A 23,552-nucleotide genomic window follows, 5' to 3' on the forward strand; every position below is an offset into this window, starting at 1 on the left:
TTGATTACAAACACAAATCTAGGACTAAAACGAAAATATATTACAAAGAAGAAGGGAAACTGAAAATGTTACAGTAAACTTTTTTGATTTAGAATTCTTAATAATCAAAACTTATCTTTTCACTAGTTATGTTGTTTTTTTGTTCAGAAGACAGTTCGGTTTTTAGTCTTTTTTAAGAAAAAAAAAAAGAGTTTTAATTCTTCATGTTATTTAATATTTGATATATGTCAATAATTCAAGTTTTATTAAACTAGTAAAGTTTTAAAAGCATTGATTAGAGTAGTGACGTTTTTATTCTCAAAGAAAAATTTTCATCAACATCAAGATATATACTCTTATTTGATATCCATCATCATTTCCTGAGGAAAGTATCCTGCAATTTGATCACAAAAAAAATCTACTATCGTAATTGCGATCTGATTGATTACTTCCTTCGTTTTACTATCGGAACCTAGTACGTATTTAGTCTTAGATGCATGATTTTTTTTATTAGTTGTTTTATTAGTGGCTTTGAATTAGCTGTCAGATAACTGCGAGTACTCAGAGATCTTTTCCTAGTGTTTTTTTGTTTTTGGGATGTACAAGTACCCGACCACGTCCACTTTTATGTTTGTCCATCTGATGAGTTGAGCCCTTTTTCAACTGATTTGTATAGTTCGTTATTATGTTGTACTGTTATACCACTGTCCCAGGCTAATGGAAGGTTGAGATCCCGCTAACATGTTAAACCCCGCCACACTATGCATGTATTTGCCTGTCCAAAGTCAGGATCCGATTATTCAGTGGTTGTCGTTTGTTTATGTGTTACATATTTGTTTTTCACTCATTTTTTATATATAGATAAGACAGTTAGTTTTCTCGTTTGAATTGTTTTACATTGTTATTTTGGGGTCTATTGTAGTTGACTATGCGGTATGGACTTTGCTCATTGTTGAAGGCCGTACTTTGACCTATATAAAGGAGTAGGTCCGGTAAGAGCCCTTTTTGGCCCCAAAATATAGCAGTTTTACAAAATTGTTAAAATGAAACTTTTAGTTTTTTATGGGATAGTAGAATGGATCCGCTACATAAATATTGGTTGTTTTTGACAATACAATGCACATATATTGAGTACTAGCACCATTAAGTCATGCTAAATTACTGAAATCTTCACAATTCCAGCATTTTAGTTAAATTTTAGACGGTTTCCGTGTAAAACGAAAGTGGCCGCATTCGTGTTCATCCAAAATATTGAGATGGAAGTTGTATTTGATGATAATACATAACATATATAAAGATTTAGGATGAACACGGATGCGGCCACTTTCATTTTTGACAAAAACTATCTGAAAAGTGACATTTTTTCGCATATTTGGTAGATTTTTCATATTTTAGCTTAAATCGGATCGTTTTTAATGACTAAAAGAGTTAAAATCTTTCACAAACAATAATTGAATCAAATGAAATAGACACTTAAGTGTTTAAAAAGTGGTCAAAATCTTTCGTCAGATGAAACTGAAATTTGAGGCCAAAATCGGTCCTTACCGGACCTACTCCTTTGTTAATGTCTGTGTCATTTTGGTCTCTTGTGGAGAGTTGTCTCATTGGTAATCATACTACATCTTCTTATTTATATTGATAACGCTCTCGTAGTTTACAAATTGCTATTTTAGATAAGGGACTATGGATACACGTTTTGACATTTTTAAGTCATTGCAGACGCTTGTGAAAATTTGTTTCTCATTAGCAATACTTACTGACATCTTATTTTATGTTAATTTCTAGTACCAAAAAGAATATAACTTTACGTCCTTTGTTGAATGTCTATGTTAGGAACTTTGTTTTTCTGACGAAGTCAGTAATACTTTCAGTTTGTGACCTACTAGTATTTAAAAAGAACGCTTGTCTATGGTAATGGCGTACATGATGTCACAAATGTCTACTCTGATTGGACGAAATTACGGATTTTAACAAAAACCAACAAAAAAAGATATATGCAACATTTGAATAAATTGAAACCCCACAAAAAACATATTACCATTAGAGGGAATAATTACTTTCATGGTATTGAAGACTCAATAAACAATCGTTGCGTCATATTGCTGTAATTTATGATACTGCGGAAGCACTGGAGATTTTTTGAAAAAGGTTAAACATGTTTTACTCCTACATATGTGTGTTCTAAGAGTTGAATGTTACAGTTGACGCAGGCATGCGAACTATATAAATATCATGGTCCTGAATCATTAAATTATCATAACTGAACATGAAAACCTACATATTTCATTAAGCATTAGTCTTTCTTAATCCGCTTTTGCAGTGTATATGATTGAAAGTTTGACTGAACGTATCGAAAAGTGGGATGAAATATTTTGTTCAAGTTAAAACTGAGTCTCTCTAGCTTCCACAGACCAGAGTTTAGAGCTTCCACAGACCAGGTTAGCCTCGAACAAAATTGTGTCCGCTGTAAAGGTGCATTTTGAAGTATCTCAAGTTCCAACTACGACGATAACTGTCCGGCACTATCCCCGTTTAAACCGAGTCATGTTAATTTTCACTTTATTAGCTATGAGTAATATGACAACTTTATTTATAGATGGGTTCCTTTCAAGGTTAACATGGCTGTCCTGACCTTGATTCCATAGTCATGGATTATTTGTAATGTTGAATTCATGTTATACTTGTAGTAAAACCTTTGAATTCACCTGTTCCTTAAACTTTCAAAATAAAATCGATCATTGGCAGTAAAGCTTTTCTGAATAAAACGCGTAATTTGTAACCATTTATAACCTTTATATATCATCTATTAACTCTGATGTACATTAAACTATTTATACAAAAAAATTATCACTTATAAGAACGTTGCTATTTTGCACTTAACTCGCAAATATCTTTTTAAATAAGATGGAGATGATGGGATTCTAAACTTTCTATCCGCAACATTTTTTTGACACAGATCATTTGAATATTGACAGTATTATTTTATCTGGAAATTCCAGATAGCTTGCATCATAGACATAAAACACTATGCCATTTGATTTTTTCCAAGTTTCTCTTTATATGGTTTAAGAAATGAAATAAGTTGTACTCTGGATCAGATCATCCGATAAAGTTCAATCATAAGGATTTGGACGGGGTTTCTTAAATTAGAGAATAGTAGGAAGAAAATATAAAGAATAGAAAAAAGAGAAAAATATAAGAATAGAGAAAAATGAGGCGTAAAAGTATAACGAATATAGAATATTGGGAAAAAAACTTTAACTAAGAAAGAAGAAACATGGTATAACAAATTAAATAATAGAGAATTCCCCTATCGAGATCCTCAATCATGTTATGAAACAAAAACGCTCTAGTCTAACAAGAAAAAGCAGCATGAAGTAATTTCCATTGATGCTAATACCTTCAATATTGATGGAATCTCCGTGGGATTCCTCTCTTCAGGTAAAACCGACAACGATACATTAATTTAATGATTCTTTTTGCTTATAAGTGATATATGAGCAGACATAACTTAAATATACGATAGCTGAATCGATTATAGGACGAAAATGAATATTAAAACTTTTAATATTGTCTCGAATATATATTTCCATTGAAATAACGATTTTGTTATCTACATTCTGCAATATAATCTATTGATTAAAGTTATCCAATAGTTGTCGTCTGCTTGGCACGACACTAGGAGACATATTGTTATAAGCAAAGAGAATGCAGGAATTTGAAGTCAGACCTGACGTGACAAGTAAATAATTCAATTCGAAGTATTATTACTAATATGCCTTAAAGGGGATACCAGTATTCTGCAAAATAATCGATTTGTAGATTAGTTTCTTGGCGCCAGCATTGTTAGAAAAGTTTAGTATTTCGAAAAATATAGCATACACACTGTGTTCGCAAATATTGTCTCGACTTCCACAATGTAAAATGCATACTTCTAAAATAACAAAACAACAATAAACATGAGACAAGTTGACTAGCTTGTAATTATTGGTTTCGAATCATATAACCATTTGAGTTTTTTTTTCTCACTTTTGTACACATTCGTATCCTCAACTAATCCTGTATTTTATTTAGCAGAATATTCATTTTCACCCCGTCTTGTGAACCCCCTCCCCCTCCCCTAGTTCTTTTATATGAATTAGACCGTTGGTTTTCCCTTTTGTATACTAGTACAGTGATAATGGACGTCATACTAAACTCCGATTTATACACAAGAAACTAAAATTAAAAATCATACAAGACTAATAAAGGCAAGAGGCTCCTGACTTGGAACAGGCGCAAAATTGCGACGGGGTTAAACATGTTTATGAGATCTCAACCCTCCCCCTATACTTTAGCCAATGTAGAAAAGTAAACGCATAACAATATATCTATTTAACACCTATAAAATCAAATGGTCCCTAATGGCAATTGCATCTTTTTCAGAACAACTTTCCAGACGATGATCACAGCGATGCTACTGTTGATTTTTGTGTTGGAGCCCACAAAGCTAGGATTTCTCTACAGAGTGCCGGTTGTAGTAACGCTACAATAAACCAGATGCTCACAATTGACGGTATACCGGTCCCGGAATAGAAATGAATCATCCGGAATGAAATGGCCAGCTGTAATATACACAGATACTTTTTTTTTATTTTACATATGACACGAATTTTCTCTAAATTCAGACATTTTTTTTGACAGAAATTATGAAAAGAGAGCTATTTTTATCTTTTTATTAACCTGAAAATAATGTCTTCAGATTTAAAATGTGATATTCAATTTATACTGTGATAATTACGTATCAGCATATATTGCTATCTACATTATACTTATCCTAATATCAAACATAAGGATTTTTTTTTTCAAAATTAAAATAGTTTTATTGTGTAATTTGAGAAAAGAAATGAAGACCTTTTCTGCTCATGAAAACAGAAGAATAATGACACATTTTATTATTTGACTTGTGCTTTTGAAGTACAGAAATTTGTATTCAATATCTGAGGCAAGTAATACTCAGGAAGATTCTTTTTTTTCTGGAGAGACTAGAGAGGCAAGTTATGATACTAACGTATGAATGACTGTATTTTTCATATTTATGTCCATTTTATCTATCAATGCACTTGTTATGGTTACAAAGATCCCGTCCAATATCGAATGATTTTCCAACGCAAATGGTATTGTCCCTATTTTTTGGGGTAATACAACCGTTTTGCCTTTATTTTTTACAAATGTTCAATTCCATATAGGCAAGGGCATTTCAGTTACTAGTAGATAAAGTTGCCTAAATCAAACTGCACCATGCAAGAAATGATCATAAAAATTAAAATATTTATGAAAAAGGGCTAACACAAATCATATTTATTGCAGTAAATTTTCTGGACGATGCCCAATTAGGAAAATTTTCAGTCAACTATAGAGCTGTAGAAATTTTACTACTTTTTTTTTTAGGAAATACAAACAATCAAATGGCTGATGCATCATACAGTAACGGCTAATTCGAAATAAGTAACATTTACAAAAACAAGTATCGAAATTTTGGATAAAACATTCAATACATCGTTTAAATGATTAAGATTTCCTTCGATTTTCATCAGGACCCTTGAAAAAAAAATACACGACATTAAGTTTGAAGTATTTTTGCTTTATTTTCCACCGGAACAATACCATGGCTTTGGAACATTTTTCGGTATAAGTTATCCTCGATCATAACATAGTATATATTTACAATAGGGTTTTGTATTTATATGACTTTAAGATATCTTTTTAGAAATTGCCTGTTATTATATTGTTATGTTTATATATCATGTTATAGCAAAAAACATATATGTGATTTAATTTGTCGTATGTAATGTTGTCCAAATGTGTGTTATTGTAGAAATTCAAAGTATTTTTTAAAAACCGTCTTTATTTTTTATTATTGTTTCAACTGCTGTTTTTTTTTGTGATGACGCTAATGTCTGATGTGCTGATTGTGTTTTATAATATTAAGAGATATGTTAAATTTCTAGTTTTATTGTTAGATAATGCTTATATATTTTAAATGATTCTACTTTTTTTTTTAAACAAAATGTCTATAGATAACTTTACATTTTATTTTTGTTTAATGTTAATTTAGTTTTTATTCATGTGATAATGATATATAAATAATGCCAACTGTCCTCAACGTTAGATTGTTTGCAGTGAAAATTAGTATTTGTCCATCAAAATGCCCATTTGGTAATTCTTCACTAAAATAAGAAACTATATATTGAAAATTAAAAGAAAATTTGTTATTTAATGAAAGCCTATTTAAATTAATGTGATACCAATATAATATGTCTTTAACTTTTTTTTGGGAAAATTAGAAATGTGTGATTGGCAAATTCAAAAAAAATATTCACAAGCGTCAATTTTCGATCAGATTGTTAAAAAAATAACCAAAGTTTGTATGTGCATGTTTGAGGATTTTTTTATAGCTGATATCGGGATTTTTGTTTTGTGTCTGTAGAATTTTTAACGTTTATAAGTTATTTGAATAAAACTAACACCACCTGAAAATTTTACCATTAATATGCAGAAGTTTTTCAACGTTCATAAATAGTATTTCGAAATCATCTTCGGCTGTCGTCTGCCCTTTGATCTAGTTGTTCTCTCTTTGACACACTCCCCATTTCCATTCTAAATTTCATTGAACAACATTTTTTTAAAAGATCTATTTAATAGACCTGCATGTTTGTTTATAAATACAATTGAAAGAAAAAGACCCACGTATATATTGAAAAATTATACCCCTTTGCAAGGCCTCAATCTGACATAGATACCCGCCCATTTCCACCTTAATTGTGTTAAAGGTTAATGCAGCCATATGCAAACAAACATAATCCATTTCACAGTAAAATGGAATAAAAAAGAATTGATCAAAATATTGTAATAATCAATTGATACATTTTAAAAGTTTCATTAGTTTGTAAAGACTTATTATAATTTTAATTGCACAGATAAAAATGTACCATTGTCAACATTTTGAAAACGGAACCACATAAACTGGGTCTGTGGTCAATGATTATGGATCTTTCTTGTTTATTATATACGTTTCTTGTTGAAACTTATCGTCTCTTATGGATTTTGTGAACTTTGTTAAATTTCATATTTATATTTGCTGAACGTTTACGAAAGGCGTTATTATGTAGCGCATTGATACTGCATATATATGTTATGTTAGTAAATATATGTAACAAAAAGTATTGACAATTTAGATATTAAAATGCTCTTTGTTAAATTGCTTTCAGTAGAATTTCCTCCCCATTAACTCCCACCGTTGTAAGACATGTTTTTGTAATTAGCAGTTATTTGTTTTACAAATATCGTTCAAGGAAAAATGCCATTTGGTGCGTGCTAATACAAGTATTCCCAATGTAAACCATTTTGTGCTTGATGCTCTTGGTGTTTTATATATTTAGATTCAAAAATTGTTTGTCCAAACCTTCAGGAAAAAAGGTTTTCTAAATTGTGGTGTGATCTAAACTGCAATTTGTCTCATACATTTTGTTTGAAACCGACGCAAAAGGAGATGTTTTTACCTCTGTCCGTCTGGCCAAACATCTTCATTTGGTTATGCCCACAAGAGTGCAGTTCTTCTAAGTTCTACTTCTTGTTTATCTAATAGTGATCTTGAAGATATGAATTTTAACTAAAAGGGGGTTGAATAGAGACAAAGCACACAGCACATCTTGAGTCAGATTGATCATATTGTATTTTTGATTAATGCAATACTATAATGCGTATGAAAGATTGAAAATAACAGCACTGCCTATATTAAAAAAAACAGAACACAGTCAACAACAGAGACGTTGGCATCAAAAATGTTATCTGATTTCTAATAGTCGCTGCTATATTTATTAACAACTTTTTAAACTACCACCTCGATCGATTTATTGCTTGGTTTTTAATATATTTGTGAAGATTTCATGTTGACTTCTATATTTTCGGGGTTATTTGTATCATTTCATGGTAGTATTTCCAAATATTTTGCATTCCTATTATATCAATTTCAGCGGGTAAAACTTGTGTCAATGAAATAACCGTCATGACGACCACTCAACCAATACTTCTTTAGACCTTTATCAAGATTAGTACACTCAATCAATATTCTTCTTGAGGTGAAACACAATACACGACTCGTTCTTGTATGAAACTTCACCAAGCTCAACCAATACTTCTGGTGGTGAAATACGTAACAAGTGTTCTTACTCATAGAAAAATCGTCACCAAATACGTTTAACCCATGCCTTTGAGGGCGAAATACTAAACACGTGTTCTTACTAACAGAATAACCTTCACCAGATTGGAAGAAATACATTACATGTTTTCTTGGAATAACCTGCACAAAGTACGCTTAACCCATACTTCTGGAGGAGCAATACGATATACATATTTTTAAAATAATGGTAAACTTCACCATGTGCACTCAGATCCTTCTTTTTGTGGTGAAATACGTTACACTCTCAGCGAACCAAATCCGATGAGGGCAAACACGAAAGAGTAAAAACATTTCAAGTCAAGGTGGACTAAACATTTTAAAAGGTGTATTAGTTTTTCTGCATAAATTATACTGAAAAAATACTAGTTATAAAATTAGATTGGTGAAATAACCAAACCATTTATACAAACAACAACACTTAAACATAAAGTATATTGCATGCTTGGTTTTAATTCTCGTCTGAATGCCTCTTACATTGGGATACTTTAGACATAAAGTTGTCTTCAAGCTACGTTATAATTACTAACAAAGAATGGACGGTGTGAATCATTCTATTTACTTCCCTCTTGGACTGATTAGTGCCGAATTGATTGATTGATTGGTGGCAAACGCCACTTTCAGCACTAATGTGTTTTTTCCGTGGCGGTCAGTTGTTATTGGTAGAGGAATCCAGAGTACCTGTACAGAACCACTGACAGGAAAACTGTCAATCTATTCAATTAAGTTTGGAATCGAGAGCACCTGCCACGTGCATGATTCGAACTTACAACCTCAGTAATGGCAGGCTAATAATACATTAGTTCAACTACTTATACAACCAAGCCACTGAGGCCGCGATTACCGCCGATGAGTTGTTAAATTACCTGCAAACTTGTTTTGTCTCGACATATTAACTAGACTTGTTCATTTACATAATTTTTACTTTCCTTCAGATCTTTTGTCTTCTTTTTCAATCAATTTGTATTTTATAAGTAATACAACTTTGGACAAAATACAATTGACTATAAATTAGAATGACTATCTTACTGATGTGATGGTGCAATGAATCGAAGATAATCATTTTAAAGTTTACCACTTGTTTTAGGGTCACTATGATCACTTTAATATATCTGTTGATCATTACCTATCATTTGATTTTTTCTACAAATTTCTTCAAACAAAAGTGTTGTTAAATTTTTCAATGACAATGCAAATTTAAGCATAAGAGTTGAAACCATTTCCATCCTACTATGGTTACTAAATCTGCCGAACATGTACAAATAATTAAAACGTAATATGACCTAACACATGTTCAAAAGATCAATTTAATGTACATGCTATGTATCCTTAAAAGTATTTCGCTTTAGTCTTTCACTTAACAGTGCGTTAAAAATGAACATACTCCAAAGTTGTCTACTTGTTATGGTTTGTTTTGGTTTGACTACTAGCTATAGGATCCAAGCCAAAAGTACATGTAAGTAAATCACATATTTTCATTAGATGCATGATATCCATCTATTACCTCTGCTTCCTAAATTTTAAAATACGTCTACCAGGAATATGATATATGTATTTGGACAATACGCGTATGACCATGATCGTATCCGTATGATACCATGTGTGTATATAGACGACTATAGATAATAGAGTTTGTTTTCTTAAAACAATATTACAATTTTTCTTAAAACAAACCAGGAGAGAAATTTTTTTTCCACCAAGGCCACATAACAGGGGGTGTTTCTTGTCAATGCTCTTTATCTTAACCACACTTTACTAACCAAAATACCAATATGTCAAAAATGGGCAAACACGAAATTTATGTTTTATAATTTGAGATTTTAGAATATGAAAAAATAGTGATGACAAAGTCATTTTCAATCACTAGATGTATTCTTAAAATCACATTTATTTCTATAAGGTACCATTGGTTTTTTTTTGCATAGTCCTTTGTTTGAAAAAGTTTGAAAATGTAAAAACAAAGCAAGAGTTCTTATCACGTGCGCTTGGTGACGCGTACATGTTAGACATGCAGAATATATACGAACTTGTATTTCTAATTGATTTTAGTTTTACAATTTTAGTTATATTATTAATTATTAATTATATTTAGTTTACAATATTGTCAGATGACTGCAGTACACCATATTCATATTCTAACTTACCTAAATGATGGCGTCCTATCGACTTTTTTGTCCAAAAATAATACAGTTACTTCACATTTTTGAAACCAAATAGGGTTTGGTTTATATGAAATGAAAAAAAAAACATGAAAAAAACTAAAACAATGCGAACACTCAGTCCGTCCTTGTTAACCAAAGCTTAATTCGAAAAAAGTCGGTTGCCAGTTGTATTGTTCGTATGAAAAATACTTTTAGATTTAGATTATACTATACTTATAGTATTTAAATCTGTCATTCTAACTTATATGGATGTTTACGAAAGAAAAAAACATGCAAAATGCAAAATGCAAAAAAATAAATAAATTGTAAGGTGTGGTGAATATTTCATCTGATTTTGGATTTCTGGTTAAATATTAAGTACATCTAATAGTCCTATGGCTAAAAAAATGACAATTCACCTCCAATACAGAAAATACAAGGTAGTTTTAAGAATAAGAATATTTTGAAATAATTTTATTTGGTACCGTATTTTTCTTGAAGAATGAACATATCTTTATTTTTTATTTTTCACATAATAGTTGAAAGTATTAAATGACAAGTATTCTGAAAGAATGAAAAGTATTCTTGTATTTTCAACTTAATTTTATGTCTACACACCAATTTTGAAATCACCATTAAAATTAATATCATGCTGCTTTTCTTTACATATTCAGATGTGGCTTTCTATGCAACTTTAACAAAACATCAAGTACTAAATGGTGCAAAAACAGTAGTGTATGATAAAGTGTATACCAATCTAGGCTCTGGTTATAACAACAAGAATGGTAAATTCACAGCTCCAGAAAAAGGACTTTATTATTTTACTTCAACTTTGATGGCAGTTCACAATAAGGACTTGCATATTGTTATGATGAAAAATAAGAATGTGATTGGGTATGGTCATGATGCACGTGGAGAAGCTGAAATGGGTTCAGTGAACGCTGTCATTGAATTAGGTAAAGGAGATTTTGTTCAAATTGTTCACGATGCAAGAGTAGGTGGTCAAACAATATACGGGGAAGGCTTCTGTTCATTTGCTGGCTATCTCATCACCAAGTTGTCGGACAGAAATTCAGCGGAGTACGTTGAAATACACCTGAAGTCTAAACTTAAATAAAAATGATCTAATTCTGTTTAAAACGATTTCAAGCTCTTTTCATTTATAATGAACTTTATGCACTTGAAAATAAAAGAATTCAGGAGCTTTTGAATTACTGATTGATTTAACAGGTTAATATGGAAGCATTTATCTATTTATCTAATTAAGAGATACTAAGGATTTCACCTATTAATAATTGCTACTATTTATCATGAAATAGTTGATCATAATCAGATTTTAAAATAAAATCTGTCAAATAAACTGTATAAACATTGGCAGTCCTAGTTGTGAAAACATTCTAAATCCTGCTGGGCGCTCGAGAATATACAAGATTCGTATAAACCGATTTTCGTGCGACATCCATATTTTCTGGAGCATATCAGAAAGAACTGATATTGATGGAATGAACATGAGACAACACTACACTGCTATTGAAAAAAAAACCACACACACACCAACACACACACACACAAAACTGACGTGTTATAACAAAAACAGAAAAAAGAATTTTTATCATCTCCTTTTTTTGTTTTTTGTCCATTCAGGGTTGTTAAAACTTTAGTTTTGGTTTCGGTTTCTTATCCCTTCCTTATCCATTCCCTGGTAAAATCACAGCTATGTTATCTACAAGATCTGTTCACGCGTCATTGATATTGGTACCACAATTATGACATAATATTATACTTAATTCGTTGATATAAATAAAACCAAAACGTATGACATCGTTTCGTTTAAATGCTTATTTCTGGATTAGCTCTTTGGTCAGGATAGTTTTGCCATTGGCCCTTTCCTTGTTATCCCCCTTAAAAAAACAAAAAAAAAAACCCACAAAGAACATAACACAAATAGCAAAACAATGCGTTGTCAACTATACGTGTTCTCTGGTAACAAAAACGTTAACTTTAACCATCACTTGGTGTCTGTTGCCAAAATCATTCGAATTAGCAAGACAGCCAAAAGAGGCTTTATAAAAAGGTACAAACAGTTATCGCTTTGTACTGATGATACATTATGCATCGCTACAATGGTGCCAAAGATGTTCAAAATTATTCCTTATCGCACATGTTGTCGTTAATCAGTCACCAATTAATCAATCACACTGATTCATGCTAGAAATAATTTTTTACCTCATATTTTTAAAAACAGCATTAAAATTCCACCAAACTTAAACACAAATAATGAATATAAAATAAATGACTTTTGAAAAGATTGTAATTTACTCTGATCGAGTTAAAATAATTAGTGCTAATGTCAAATTAATAATGAAAATTCTTCTCCCCTTTTTTTAAATTTACAGGAGAAATGAATGAAATTTCTGCAAATTTATGATTTCTTATTGCATACCGCGGGCAAGGTGGCATACATTTGACGCATTTGATTGAATTTATAATCATTGAAAAGAACCTTATAAATCTAAAGCTTCACATAAATATTTACCAAAAACTTGTGTTGCTCGGAATAGAAACTTATAGACGACAGAAGCAATTTCTAATTCTGATAGACAAATTTTCAAAGTTTTCCCAATCTGATATCGTTTTTGTAATGCTATGACTCCTCACAATGCTATATAAGTACTAATGAAACCTATATAATATCAAATTCATTTATATTCTCTTGAAATTGCAATGTAATTGTGAACCAAAATCACCCGACATATGGTTATATAAGTATGTTCTTTTGATTGATGTTGAAAAATAAAAATATTGATCATTTTTTCAACCCCATCAACCTTCTCTAAGAAATTATGCATTTTCACATTTCACGTACATGAATGACTATCGAACTAATAGAGTTAACAAGGTACACTTTCATGTATGTTTACCAAAGAAGTCCATGTGGCCATGATTTTGATTTTGGATAATATGCTACACATATCAGTCAATTGTTGGACTCAGTAAAGCATTGCAATATAGATATATTTCAAATTTAAAACTATGCCATGTTTTGTTTCTTCTTATACCGACGGCAAAAGTTTATCAGTCTCGGGCTATGAAACCGCAACATTAAGTACTATAACTGCAAGAGTAAATACTTGAACACGTTAATGACGTAACGTTCACATGACAAAATAATTTAATTAGCTGATAGGCAAAACACTTTCAGCTCAAATTAAATCATTTATCAGTGCATGTTCCGTTTTATTAAGTTGTATCGTATGAATGGACATTATTAGTGCGTTTTTAATAGACATAACATAATTATTATGTCTAATAAAAAAAGCAACCACCAAAGCCAGCTTCATCCCCTTTGAAGCGTTAATCTGTGCTGACCTGTATAACAATTCGCGTGCCTTTAAAGGTAGATCATAAATATATATATTTTGAGACAAAATTTTCTTATAATTTGCCAAAATGAAGATTTTACCATGCTTTTATCAAAAATTTAATAAAAAGTATGGGTCACCGTGCTATTTTTCAAGTTATGAGTCTTTGAAAATGGCAAACATTTGGTTAGTTTGTTCATGAAAAAACACATTAGTGTGCATAAAAAAAAATCTATGAGATAGAATTTTGAAATAAATTGTGAGAAGATAGGTTTCATTATATGTTTTAAGAAAATAAAAATTAAACATGGTTTCACCGAACTTGTTTTCTAGCTACAAGTAAAAGGTTTTATTATATGTTTTAAGAAAATAAAAAGAAAACATGGTGTCACTGAACTTGTTTTCTTGCTACAAATAAAAATTAAAAAATGTACTAAAAGAGTTATATCCCCTTAAATGGCTCATTTGATATAAAATTATTTCAGAACTACAAAAAATGATATTGTTGAAATATTTTGTTTTATACAATTAATTAACAATTTTTCTTCATATAGAAAAACAGTCTAACTATTGAATTGCAAATCTTTCTCCAAATTTGCAGATTAAGGCAAATAACTAGACCAATTTTGTACTGTGATTGTACAATCCAAGATGGCGGTATACCATCAATCTACCTTAATTCTGGTTTGAAAATTTCTTCAAATTGGTTGCAGCTGTGCACTCATACATTTTGGAGCACACGTAAACATATTTGTACATGATATTCAATAAATATTGAAACTATTCAGTAACCAGTAAATTTAACAGTGTAAAATGTCTCATTTACCATCAATTCATTGTTTTTAAAAATGTTATTTTGTTTTTATTTTGTCATCATCCCGGAGATCTCAGTTTCCTTGATATACCTATTCACGAAGAGAAGGCGATGCCTTCGAAAATTATTTTTTTTAGAAAAGTCTGGTATCAATTAATCTCGACAAGTAATTTCTCCGAATCTTTTGTATTTGTTTTTTTTTCTTCATGTTTTTATGGAAGCGCAATATACCAAGTTGTAAAGGAATATGTAATTGATATTGATGTTTACTCAGTATAAATGCAAAGAGGAATAATTCAAACTTGCAATTGGACAAACGATGATGTATAGGATTAACAGCTCAGACTTCTTCTAACTTTGGTTTAAATTTAGCATATCACATACATATATAAATGTAATCACAATGTAGCTTTCAAATAGTTATCAAAATTACCAGGATTATAATTTTATACGCCAGACGCGCGTTTCGTCTACATAAGACTCATCAGTGACGCTCAGATCAAAATAGTTAAAAAGCCAAACAAATACAAAGTTGAAGAGCATTGAGGACCCAAAATTCCAAAAAGTTGTGCCAAATACGGCTAAGGTAATCTACTCCTGGATAAGAAAATCCTTAGTTTTTCGAAAAATTCAAAGTTTTGTAAACAGAAAATTCATAAAAATGACCATATAATTGATATTCATGTCAACACCGAAGTGCTGACTTCTGGGCTGGTGAAAACATTATTGCTTCCACATACATTATTCTATGAAATATAATTCATTAACCATTTTGTCGATAATGATCAGATACGAGTTTAATTGTTGTTTTGTAATCTAAAGAAACACAAATACCCTAAAAATACCAAACTACAATGAAAATTCAAAACAGAAAGTGCTTCCAAAAATGGCAAATCTCAAATCTCAAATATACCAACGAATAGAAAACAACTGTAATATTCCCGACTTGGCGATGTTATTTTGCCAAAAACTGTTATTTTTTCCTTGTCTTATTTTTATCAAAATTGTAGCGTTTGTTATCGACTTGACTATAATTTGCAAAAAGCATTATCACACAAATACTGAACTCCGAGGAAAATTCAAAACGAAATGTCCCTAATGAAATGGCAAAATCAAAAGATAAAACACATCATACGAATGGACAACAACACAGTTGAAAATATTTGAAAAAATACGACTATTTTAGATCAGTTTAATAAAACTACATATTGAAATGTTACTGCAAATCCGAAGTTGTTATATTGCTCCTGCGAATTTTTCTTATGTTTGTATCATTTTCTTTTAATTACAAATTATATGTGCAAGGTTAGCAAAAATATATATATTGTATTTACAGTTATTTAAGAATGTATGTCATCAAATTGATCAGATGTACACTCGTGACTTTAATCGACTGGCTTGACATGCAGTCTTCGGGGTTTTATCTATAAAGTTGTGATTAATTGAAAATCAAAAATACCATCATAACTTTAACAAGAATAAATAATACTTACCAGAATTGCTCATATTAAAGCCTTATAGTATATTATCAATGTCAAGATGATGATGAAGATGATAATAATGGTTCAGCTTATTTTCTTGTTTTGCCGCGAAATATTTTTACTATAGCTTGACGTAACAAAATTTATATCAACGTAAATACACATAAAAATGCAAATGAATGACAATACATTAATGATATATTTTGAATATATTTTTGTAAAAGAATAGACCATTGCTTTACAAGTATACTTTATTTAGATTAACATTTGGGATCGAAGTTCAACATATCGATGAAATTTTTGCTTTGCTTTGCATCCAATGAACAGAACTTTGCTTCATTTCTTTTTAATAAACTGTTTCACTAAACAACATTTCAGCAAAAATTGATAAGACCATAAAATATAAAACGATACAATATCTGAAACAGTATGCTAGTATTTCACCTAGAATTACATTGGAGCGGAGGACAAATTTATGAGAGGTGGTTGAATTCTGGAGATCGTTATAGTCGTCCAACAAATTAGGGGAATGTTGATTTGGGCAAACATCTATTTTTGCTGCAGAATTTGGTATACTTTAGTTGGAATTGTAGACAAATGGAAAGTTATTAGTAGATATAAAATTGGAGTGATGAAATATTTCAGCAAAAGATGAATTAGAATTGGGTTCTGAGTAATCACTATATTAGAAGAACTTCTCTTACTCATAAGAAACGGGTGTAATTTCATGACCTACATGGTTTACGAACATTAAATATTTTAATTTATAGTATAATAACAATACACTAAAGGTTTAATTCAACAAGCTTTTGTAGACACAATTGTACAAGCAATTATGAAATTTCACTTAGATGAACCAAGAACAAATATATTGAATATATATCATAGTTTAATTTTTCAGAAGCATTAAAACAAACGAAAGTATTATCTAAAGAGGTAGAATTTTTTAAAGCTTTTTTTTATATTCTTTGCAACAAAAAAGTCTGATTTCGATATGCCAAACGTGATTTTCTCAACTATGCAATTTAAATTGCAATGAATAGCTGGAGTTTGACTGAAAGCAGATGGCTTGACAATTCGAAAATAAGTACGTTTAATATGATTGCATGCTTCTTTAATTTCTTCAGTGGACAATTGTTTTAATCATTAAACACACACTGAATAACTAATCTCTCTGATATTTTGAATCTGAACCATTTCGGACAGTTAAACTTCAGATTATTTGTTTCAATTGTCTTAACTATTTTATGTTTTAAACTGACACATTGACGCAAGCTGATATTCCTGTTAATGTAGTTAAAACCAATGAAACACAACCAAAAACCGTTAACTATATCTATCACTTGGTGTTCGTTGTCCATTCCCTGCCAAAATAATTCGAATGAGCAAGACACTCAGCCGAAGCTTCACTATAAACGCGAAGATATTTCACTTTGAACTAATAAAATATTATACATGGCTACAGTTGTGCCTAGCTAATGTGTTCAAAATGATTCCTCATCTCGATATAGCCGTTAATCACCAACCAATTAGTTAATAAATCCAAATGATTTCCGCTAGAAGTTTTTTTTAACACAATCTATAAATTTGCATAAAAAATCTATCAATCTAATCAGATATATTAATGCATAGATAGATTCTAAAAAATATTATAATTTGCTCTGATTTAGTTGAAACATTGTTGCTGAAGTCAAACTTATAGTTCTTTTTATATATATTTACAACGAGTATAGTTTTTGTCATGACAGAATGTCTTGCCAGGCAAGAGTGATACTACATTCGTACTTTCAGACCCAAAGACAATGGTATTCATCAAACTGTCATGACATTGCAACGTCAATGGGAACCACAATCACCAGATATATCATTTAGAAGTTATTTCATTTGGTTTGATGTTGAAAACACAAATATGTATGATTTTTTTAACCCCAACCCAAATAAAATTATGCATTTTCACATAGATTTGTATTGCGTAAATGCATGTCTATCAAATCATTAAAGTTAAATGAACAATTGTATGATTGTACACTAAAGATTTGCATGTGGAGAGGATTTTTAGTTTAGATAAATTGGTAAAAATATAAGGGCCAGCGTTAACTTGCAGTGAGGTGAGAGTGTTTTGTTTGCTCCGTTTCGATGTCCCCACTGCGACTTTTAGATTAAGAACAGTAATACAATCTCTGTTTACTTCTGTTTGTGTTTTTCGCAGTGCATGAACTGAATTTATGTCGTGGATGGATATCCCATACTCTTTTTTTATCTATCTTATCAGTGAATTGTAAATTGTAAAAGTCTTCTATATTCATCAGAATCAGTCATTTTGTGAATTAAAATATTTCATATTCAGTGAAATAAGTGTGAAATTATAATATGTTTGTAGGAAGTTTCCATTTCAAAAAGTCTTTATTCAAAAAGAATAATGCTTTAGGTTATCATACCATGGAAACTTATCTATAACGTATTGTTTTATTTCAAATGAAGTCTTATTCTTATGAATATAGAAGATATTTCGTTAGAATAACTTTATGGAAGATTCGTTTGGACATTTTAATAGCAAATCAAAATAACAACATTTTATATTTGGCTTGACAATGGCTATAACATATCTATACAAACTGTTACACTGATTTTTCACAATAACATTAAAGTGGATGAAAATCATATATCATATTGTAATTATGCTTTATTTCATCACCTTGCATTTTCACATTTTGACTCACCAGTGTGTTCGAAATTCTGACCAGTTGAACAGATTGGTTTAATAAAACAAATTACAATTTGGCCAGAATTTTGAATGTTGTCCATTTGTTTGATGTGTTTTATCCTATGATTTTGCATTTGATTAGGGACTTTGTTTTGAATTTTTCTCGGAGTTCAGTATTTTTGGGATTTTACTTTTTGCAATAGTTGGAGAGCAACACTAACAGTCAATAAATTCATCAAAGATACCAGGACTAAATTTGGTATATACGCCAGACGCGCGTTTCGTCTCAAATCCAAAACAAGTTTTAAAGGCCGAATAAAGTACGAAGTTGAAGAGCATTGAGGACCAAAATTCCTTAACATTTTGCCAAATACAGCTAAGGTAGTCAAGTAACTGAAAAAAGTTTTAGAATTCATAGATTTACGAGCAACAATAAAGATTCAATTTGATAAACCATGTTTGCAATTTCTAAATATATGGTCTGTTTTTAAGCATTCGATTAACAATGCAACTTGCAAACATTTCAACCCGTTCCATTGAAATGATTTTCAAAATCGAAATAGGTTATTTAGATGTATTAAATCGATGTTGATTTGCACAAGGTGAATTCTGTCCGACGCAGCTCACATGTTTGCTGTAGATTTTTCTTAAAAACAAATGAAACTATCATCTACAGGTGAATTATGTATTTTTTAAAACAAATAAATCACGGGAGCTCGATTTTCGATATTCCAAAACTGATTTTCTCAAATAAACAATTCTGATTACAAGAAAAATCAAGAGTCTGACAGAAAGCAGATGGCCTTGAGAAATTCTATAAGAACTAAGAATAAACATGTAGCTTAATATGATTACACGCTTTAAATAGATTCTGCACTGGAAACTAGTGTTAGCATTAAACCAACTGACAAGCAAACACAATTAACTGATATTTTAAATCTGACCTATCCCAGACAGGAAAAGTCTACACAATTATCAACGCTACTTTAAAAGTTGTAATTTAAAACTAACTTCACATTTACGCAACCTTTTTATCCTGTAACTCTACAATGTCTTTAAGAAAAGGGATGTTTGCACTGAGCATTCAAGTGTTTGTTGCAGTTATGTGTTCTTCCATGTCAATTCAGAATCAGAACTTTACCGTAGACGAAACACAGGATGAACGCATAGAACACATGGAAAATGTGATTAAGACATTGGAAAGTAAAATAGAAATCTTAAATAGTACAATGACTAAGGGTAAGAAACAATATCTGTAACTCCGATTTGTCTTCTGAAGCGATTTATGATATTTCAACATCGGTAAACTATTGTCGCTTAAATTTCAAAATGCATAGATTGCATTGTACTGGTGGCAAAGAAATGTTTTATTGAAAACTATCGAAACTTTTTATGTTGCATTTATCATTACAAATTGGTCCTATATTATCCAGGATTGGAGTCACGTTAAATGACACAATACGCCTCCGATTGCATAACACTTTTTCATCCCGTACATATTTTGATCCTTTAATACTAAAACTAGCCCCACCCCCAAAAAAAAGTAAATAAAAAGAAAATAAATTTAAAATTCATAGCCTTAAAAGAAATGATCGTATGAATTCAAAGGTTTGGTATAGATTGCCGAAAGGTCACAATGTTTACTCTACAGTGAAATATCACTTGTCCTAACTTTTTTTGATACATAGTTATTGGGTACGAAATTGTTTGTGAAAAAAGCACGAGAAGCAAGAGAGGGGACGGAAGAAAAAATATACCAAAGATGTTTGAAAATAATGCAAAAAGGAAAACATTATAATAATCTACTATATGTTAACGACAACATTTGACTTGTTCGCAGTTTCTAAACTAATCTATAGTATATTCCGCGTTAGAAGTATACCCAAAGAAACTGACCTTGAGACGGAGAATGGTAATAAAAGCACTGTTTCTTTACTTTTTGTTTGTGTTTTGAAGAGCCTGTAATGATCTCGTGTCATGGATGAATACTCCGTATTCTTCATTTTGAATATTTTTTACTAATTATATTTATGTTATTTTCTTTCAGGATCAGATCAATCAGCGGTCATGTTCTATGCTTTAATAAAATCAGCAAGTACTATTTATCTGAGTGCAAAGTCAACAGTTGTCTTTGAATCAGTCATGTTAAACATAGGAAGTAATTACAATTCAAATGATGGGGTTTTTGTTGCACCAAGGAAAGGGGTGTATCTGTTCTCCTGGACCGTATCAAGTACTGCATCTAAATACATACTAACTCAGCTTGTGGTTCAGAATCGGATTATATCGAATGCTGGTGAAACTGATACAGATCCATTTTATCATTCCGCGTCTATGACAGCGTTATGTAGGATGCAGAAAGATGATCATGCATTTATAAGAACTACAGCATATGGAGGAGAGAATGCGATTTATAGCTATGACCAACGCCCACGATCGTCGTTTCTTGGGATGCTTGTTCACAATGAAAACTAAAGCGTCTAATAGTTCTGACATTTAAAAATGAAATATATTATCAATTTGAAGAATGTGTTATATGATTTTACTTGAATTAAATACATAATTCAGGATAATAATTGATTTTTTTTTGTATTTATAAACATAGTTTATTTTAAGCATGTTGTGTGCTGATTATCACTTTTCCCCCAATTGTTTACTAGTCCACTGGCTCACCAAATGATTTAACACGATAAATACTCCAAAATAATGGTAAAGCTCGTCTCCTTGAAAGCCGCTAATTTGAAATGCTATGATTGATTGTTAAACTTTATTTTAGGAGATACTTTATAAAATAAGGAGATATGGTATGATTACAAATAGGCGCAAGCAACGGACATATAAGTCACCATATTATACAATTCAATAAGTACAACCAATTCCGTATAGTTAGCAATAAAATGACACCAAATTACTTGACAATATGTTAAACGATCTAAACAAAAGAAGTTATCGACATAGTTAATGACAAAAAAAATACGATAAACAGACATGACTGACGCTAGATAAAAGGTCCCTTACTTTGGACAGGCACATGTAAAAAAAGAGATGGAGTTTGACATTTTTGTAAGCGTGCAATCCTGCCTTACCTGGACAATTTAAATATCTGGTGAAACATCACAAAAACTGTAAAACTCAGTTGTCAATTGCTTAACTGAAAAATTCTCAACGAGACACAAAAAAAAACCAACATGGAAACAATGAACACAAAGCAAGGATGTAAGGTATTTTCCACGTTTTAAAAATATATGCACATGTCCTTTACCTTAGACGATGTTCAGAAATGAATATAAACACAATTTCCCCAAGCTGGGTCTCTTTTTCACGCATATTGGACTTATTTCAAACATTTGGTTCTTAAAAATTATTTCATGCATTTGTTTCTAAATTCACTTAATTAAAAAAAAATCTTTCAGGGAAGACATTTATAAATTTAATTGTAAACTTTTTTCAATAGTACTTTATTAGTTGAAAAGATGTTGATAAATTTGTAAAAATTTAAAGGATTACATTTTGACAAATATTAAAACATGGAGATTTGGTATGTTTACCAATGAGACAGTTATTTAACGAGAGATAAAAGAATGAGGACAAAAGTCTTTAGTTGATAGTTGCTTGGAAGTTTCTCGAAAAGACCGTACATTATATAGCAAGATGAACATATCGTCTGACAGGGGGACAAGGAGGCGCAGTCATTTCTGTGAACAATGATTTGATTGGTTGGTGAATGAACGTCTAAGTATGGCATCTAGTAGGAAATCATGCCCATATTTTGACCGAGAACACGTTCACATAGAATGTCTATAAGAAAAAAGTAAAATCCCAAAAATACTGAACTGCAAGGAAAGTCCAAACGGATAGTTTCGAATCAAATGGCAAAAATAAAAGATCAAACTTATCAAACGAATAGATAACAACTGTCATATTTCTGACTTGGTACAGGCATTTTTCATGTAGAAAAAGGTGGATTAAACCTTGTTTTATAGCTAGCTAAATAACCATGAAAGATACAAGGATTAAATTTTGTATTTTCGCCGGACGCGCGTTTTGTCTACAAAAAGAATCATCTGTGACGCTCGCATCCACAAAAGTTAAAAAGGAAAGATAGAGTACGAAGTTTAACCTCTCACTTGTATGACAGTCGAATTTAATTCCATTATATTGACAACGATGGGTGACCAAAACAACGACCTGCAATGGTAAAAATGTCTACAATCTTAATCACACGAAAAAAAACCCAAATATGTAACAAAGAAAAACAGAAATGCATAAAGACACTGCACATTAAAAAAATGAAAGACAATTAAGAAATACAACTTTTATCATAACACAATGACGGGAGGTATAAGGACATAGCCACGTCATATATGAATCAAAGAAACACAAAAATGCATATAGACAACGCACATTAGAAAAAAAACCCACAAAAGTACAAACATTTACCATAGCACAATGACACAAAAAAATACCATAGTACAACAACACAAAAAATAGAGTTTATAGAAAGGATTATCAAGGTATAGAATAAAGTTACATGTAGGTGAAAGAATTCAACTAAGAAGCGCTGTGATTGGATGTAAGGGTATAACATATTTTTCAAAATTAATTGTAAATAACTACAGTGTGTATGTTAAACTTTACAATCTAAATTTTGAAAAACATAAAAATATTTTGTTATTTTATTCGAAAAGCCTTCATTATTTTTTAAAAATAAATTCAATGTAAAACGACGGTCGGCACAGATACCATAAAAAAGCTAAATTCGAATAAGAAATGTAACTACTTAAATCACACAAAACTGTTTTGTCTGGCTTTTTATTATAAAAACTAATAAATTTAGAAATTGTTAATATTGT

The 23,552-nt window shown here is 30.7% G+C and overlaps 3 protein-coding genes across 4 annotated transcripts in view; all 3 read left to right on the forward strand.

The window, feature by feature from the left end:
- Positions 1 to 7,222, forward strand: part of LOC134711445 (fas apoptotic inhibitory molecule 1-like) — a 29,172-nt gene extending 21,950 nt beyond the window's left edge. For both annotated transcript variants that reach the window (XM_063572038.1, XM_063572037.1), the window contains exon 4: positions 4,405 to 7,222. In XM_063572038.1, the coding sequence (XP_063428108.1) occupies positions 4,405 to 4,554 (150 nt within the window). In that variant the 3' untranslated portion in view covers positions 4,555 to 7,222. The remainder of the gene's footprint in view (positions 1 to 4,404) is intronic.
- Positions 7,223 to 9,566: 2,344 nt separating this feature from the next.
- Positions 9,567 to 11,455, forward strand: LOC134709410 (complement C1q tumor necrosis factor-related protein 3-like). Its single transcript, XM_063569573.1, has 2 exons — positions 9,567 to 9,653; positions 11,013 to 11,455. Exons 1-2 carry the CDS (start codon positions 9,572 to 9,574, stop codon positions 11,453 to 11,455), a joined length of 525 nt encoding a protein of 174 aa, XP_063425643.1. The 5' UTR covers positions 9,567 to 9,571.
- Positions 11,456 to 19,720: 8,265 nt separating this feature from the next.
- Positions 19,721 to 21,206, forward strand: LOC134709412 (cerebellin-4-like). Its single transcript, XM_063569574.1, has 2 exons — positions 19,721 to 19,938; positions 20,747 to 21,206. The coding sequence occupies exons 1-2, from the start codon at positions 19,749 to 19,751 to the stop codon at positions 21,172 to 21,174; spliced, it is 618 nt and encodes a 205-aa protein (XP_063425644.1). The 5' UTR covers positions 19,721 to 19,748; the 3' UTR covers positions 21,175 to 21,206.
- The last annotated feature ends 2,346 nt before the right edge of the window (positions 21,207 to 23,552 follow it).

Source organism: Mytilus trossulus, chromosome 3 (genome assembly GCF_036588685.1).
Source record: "Mytilus trossulus isolate FHL-02 chromosome 3, PNRI_Mtr1.1.1.hap1, whole genome shotgun sequence".
In the NCBI taxonomy this organism is placed as follows: Eukaryota; Metazoa; Mollusca; class Bivalvia; order Mytilida; family Mytilidae; genus Mytilus; species Mytilus trossulus.

Bases quoted from the DNA above. Each gene is read 5' to 3' on its own strand.
- LOC134709410 (XM_063569573.1), top strand. From the start codon at position 9,572: ATGAACATACTCCAAAGTTGTCTACTTGTTATGGTTTGTTTTGGTTTG. The intron at 9,654-11,012 runs GTAAGTAAATCA...TTACATATTCAG, and splicing joins GATCCAAGCCAAAAGTACAT to ATGTGGCTTTCTATGCAACT.
- LOC134709412 (XM_063569574.1), top strand. From the start codon at position 19,749: ATGTCTTTAAGAAAAGGGATGTTTGCACTGAGCATTCAAGTGTTTGTT. The intron at 19,939-20,746 runs GTAAGAAACAAT...ATTTTCTTTCAG, and splicing joins AAATAGTACAATGACTAAGG to GATCAGATCAATCAGCGGTC.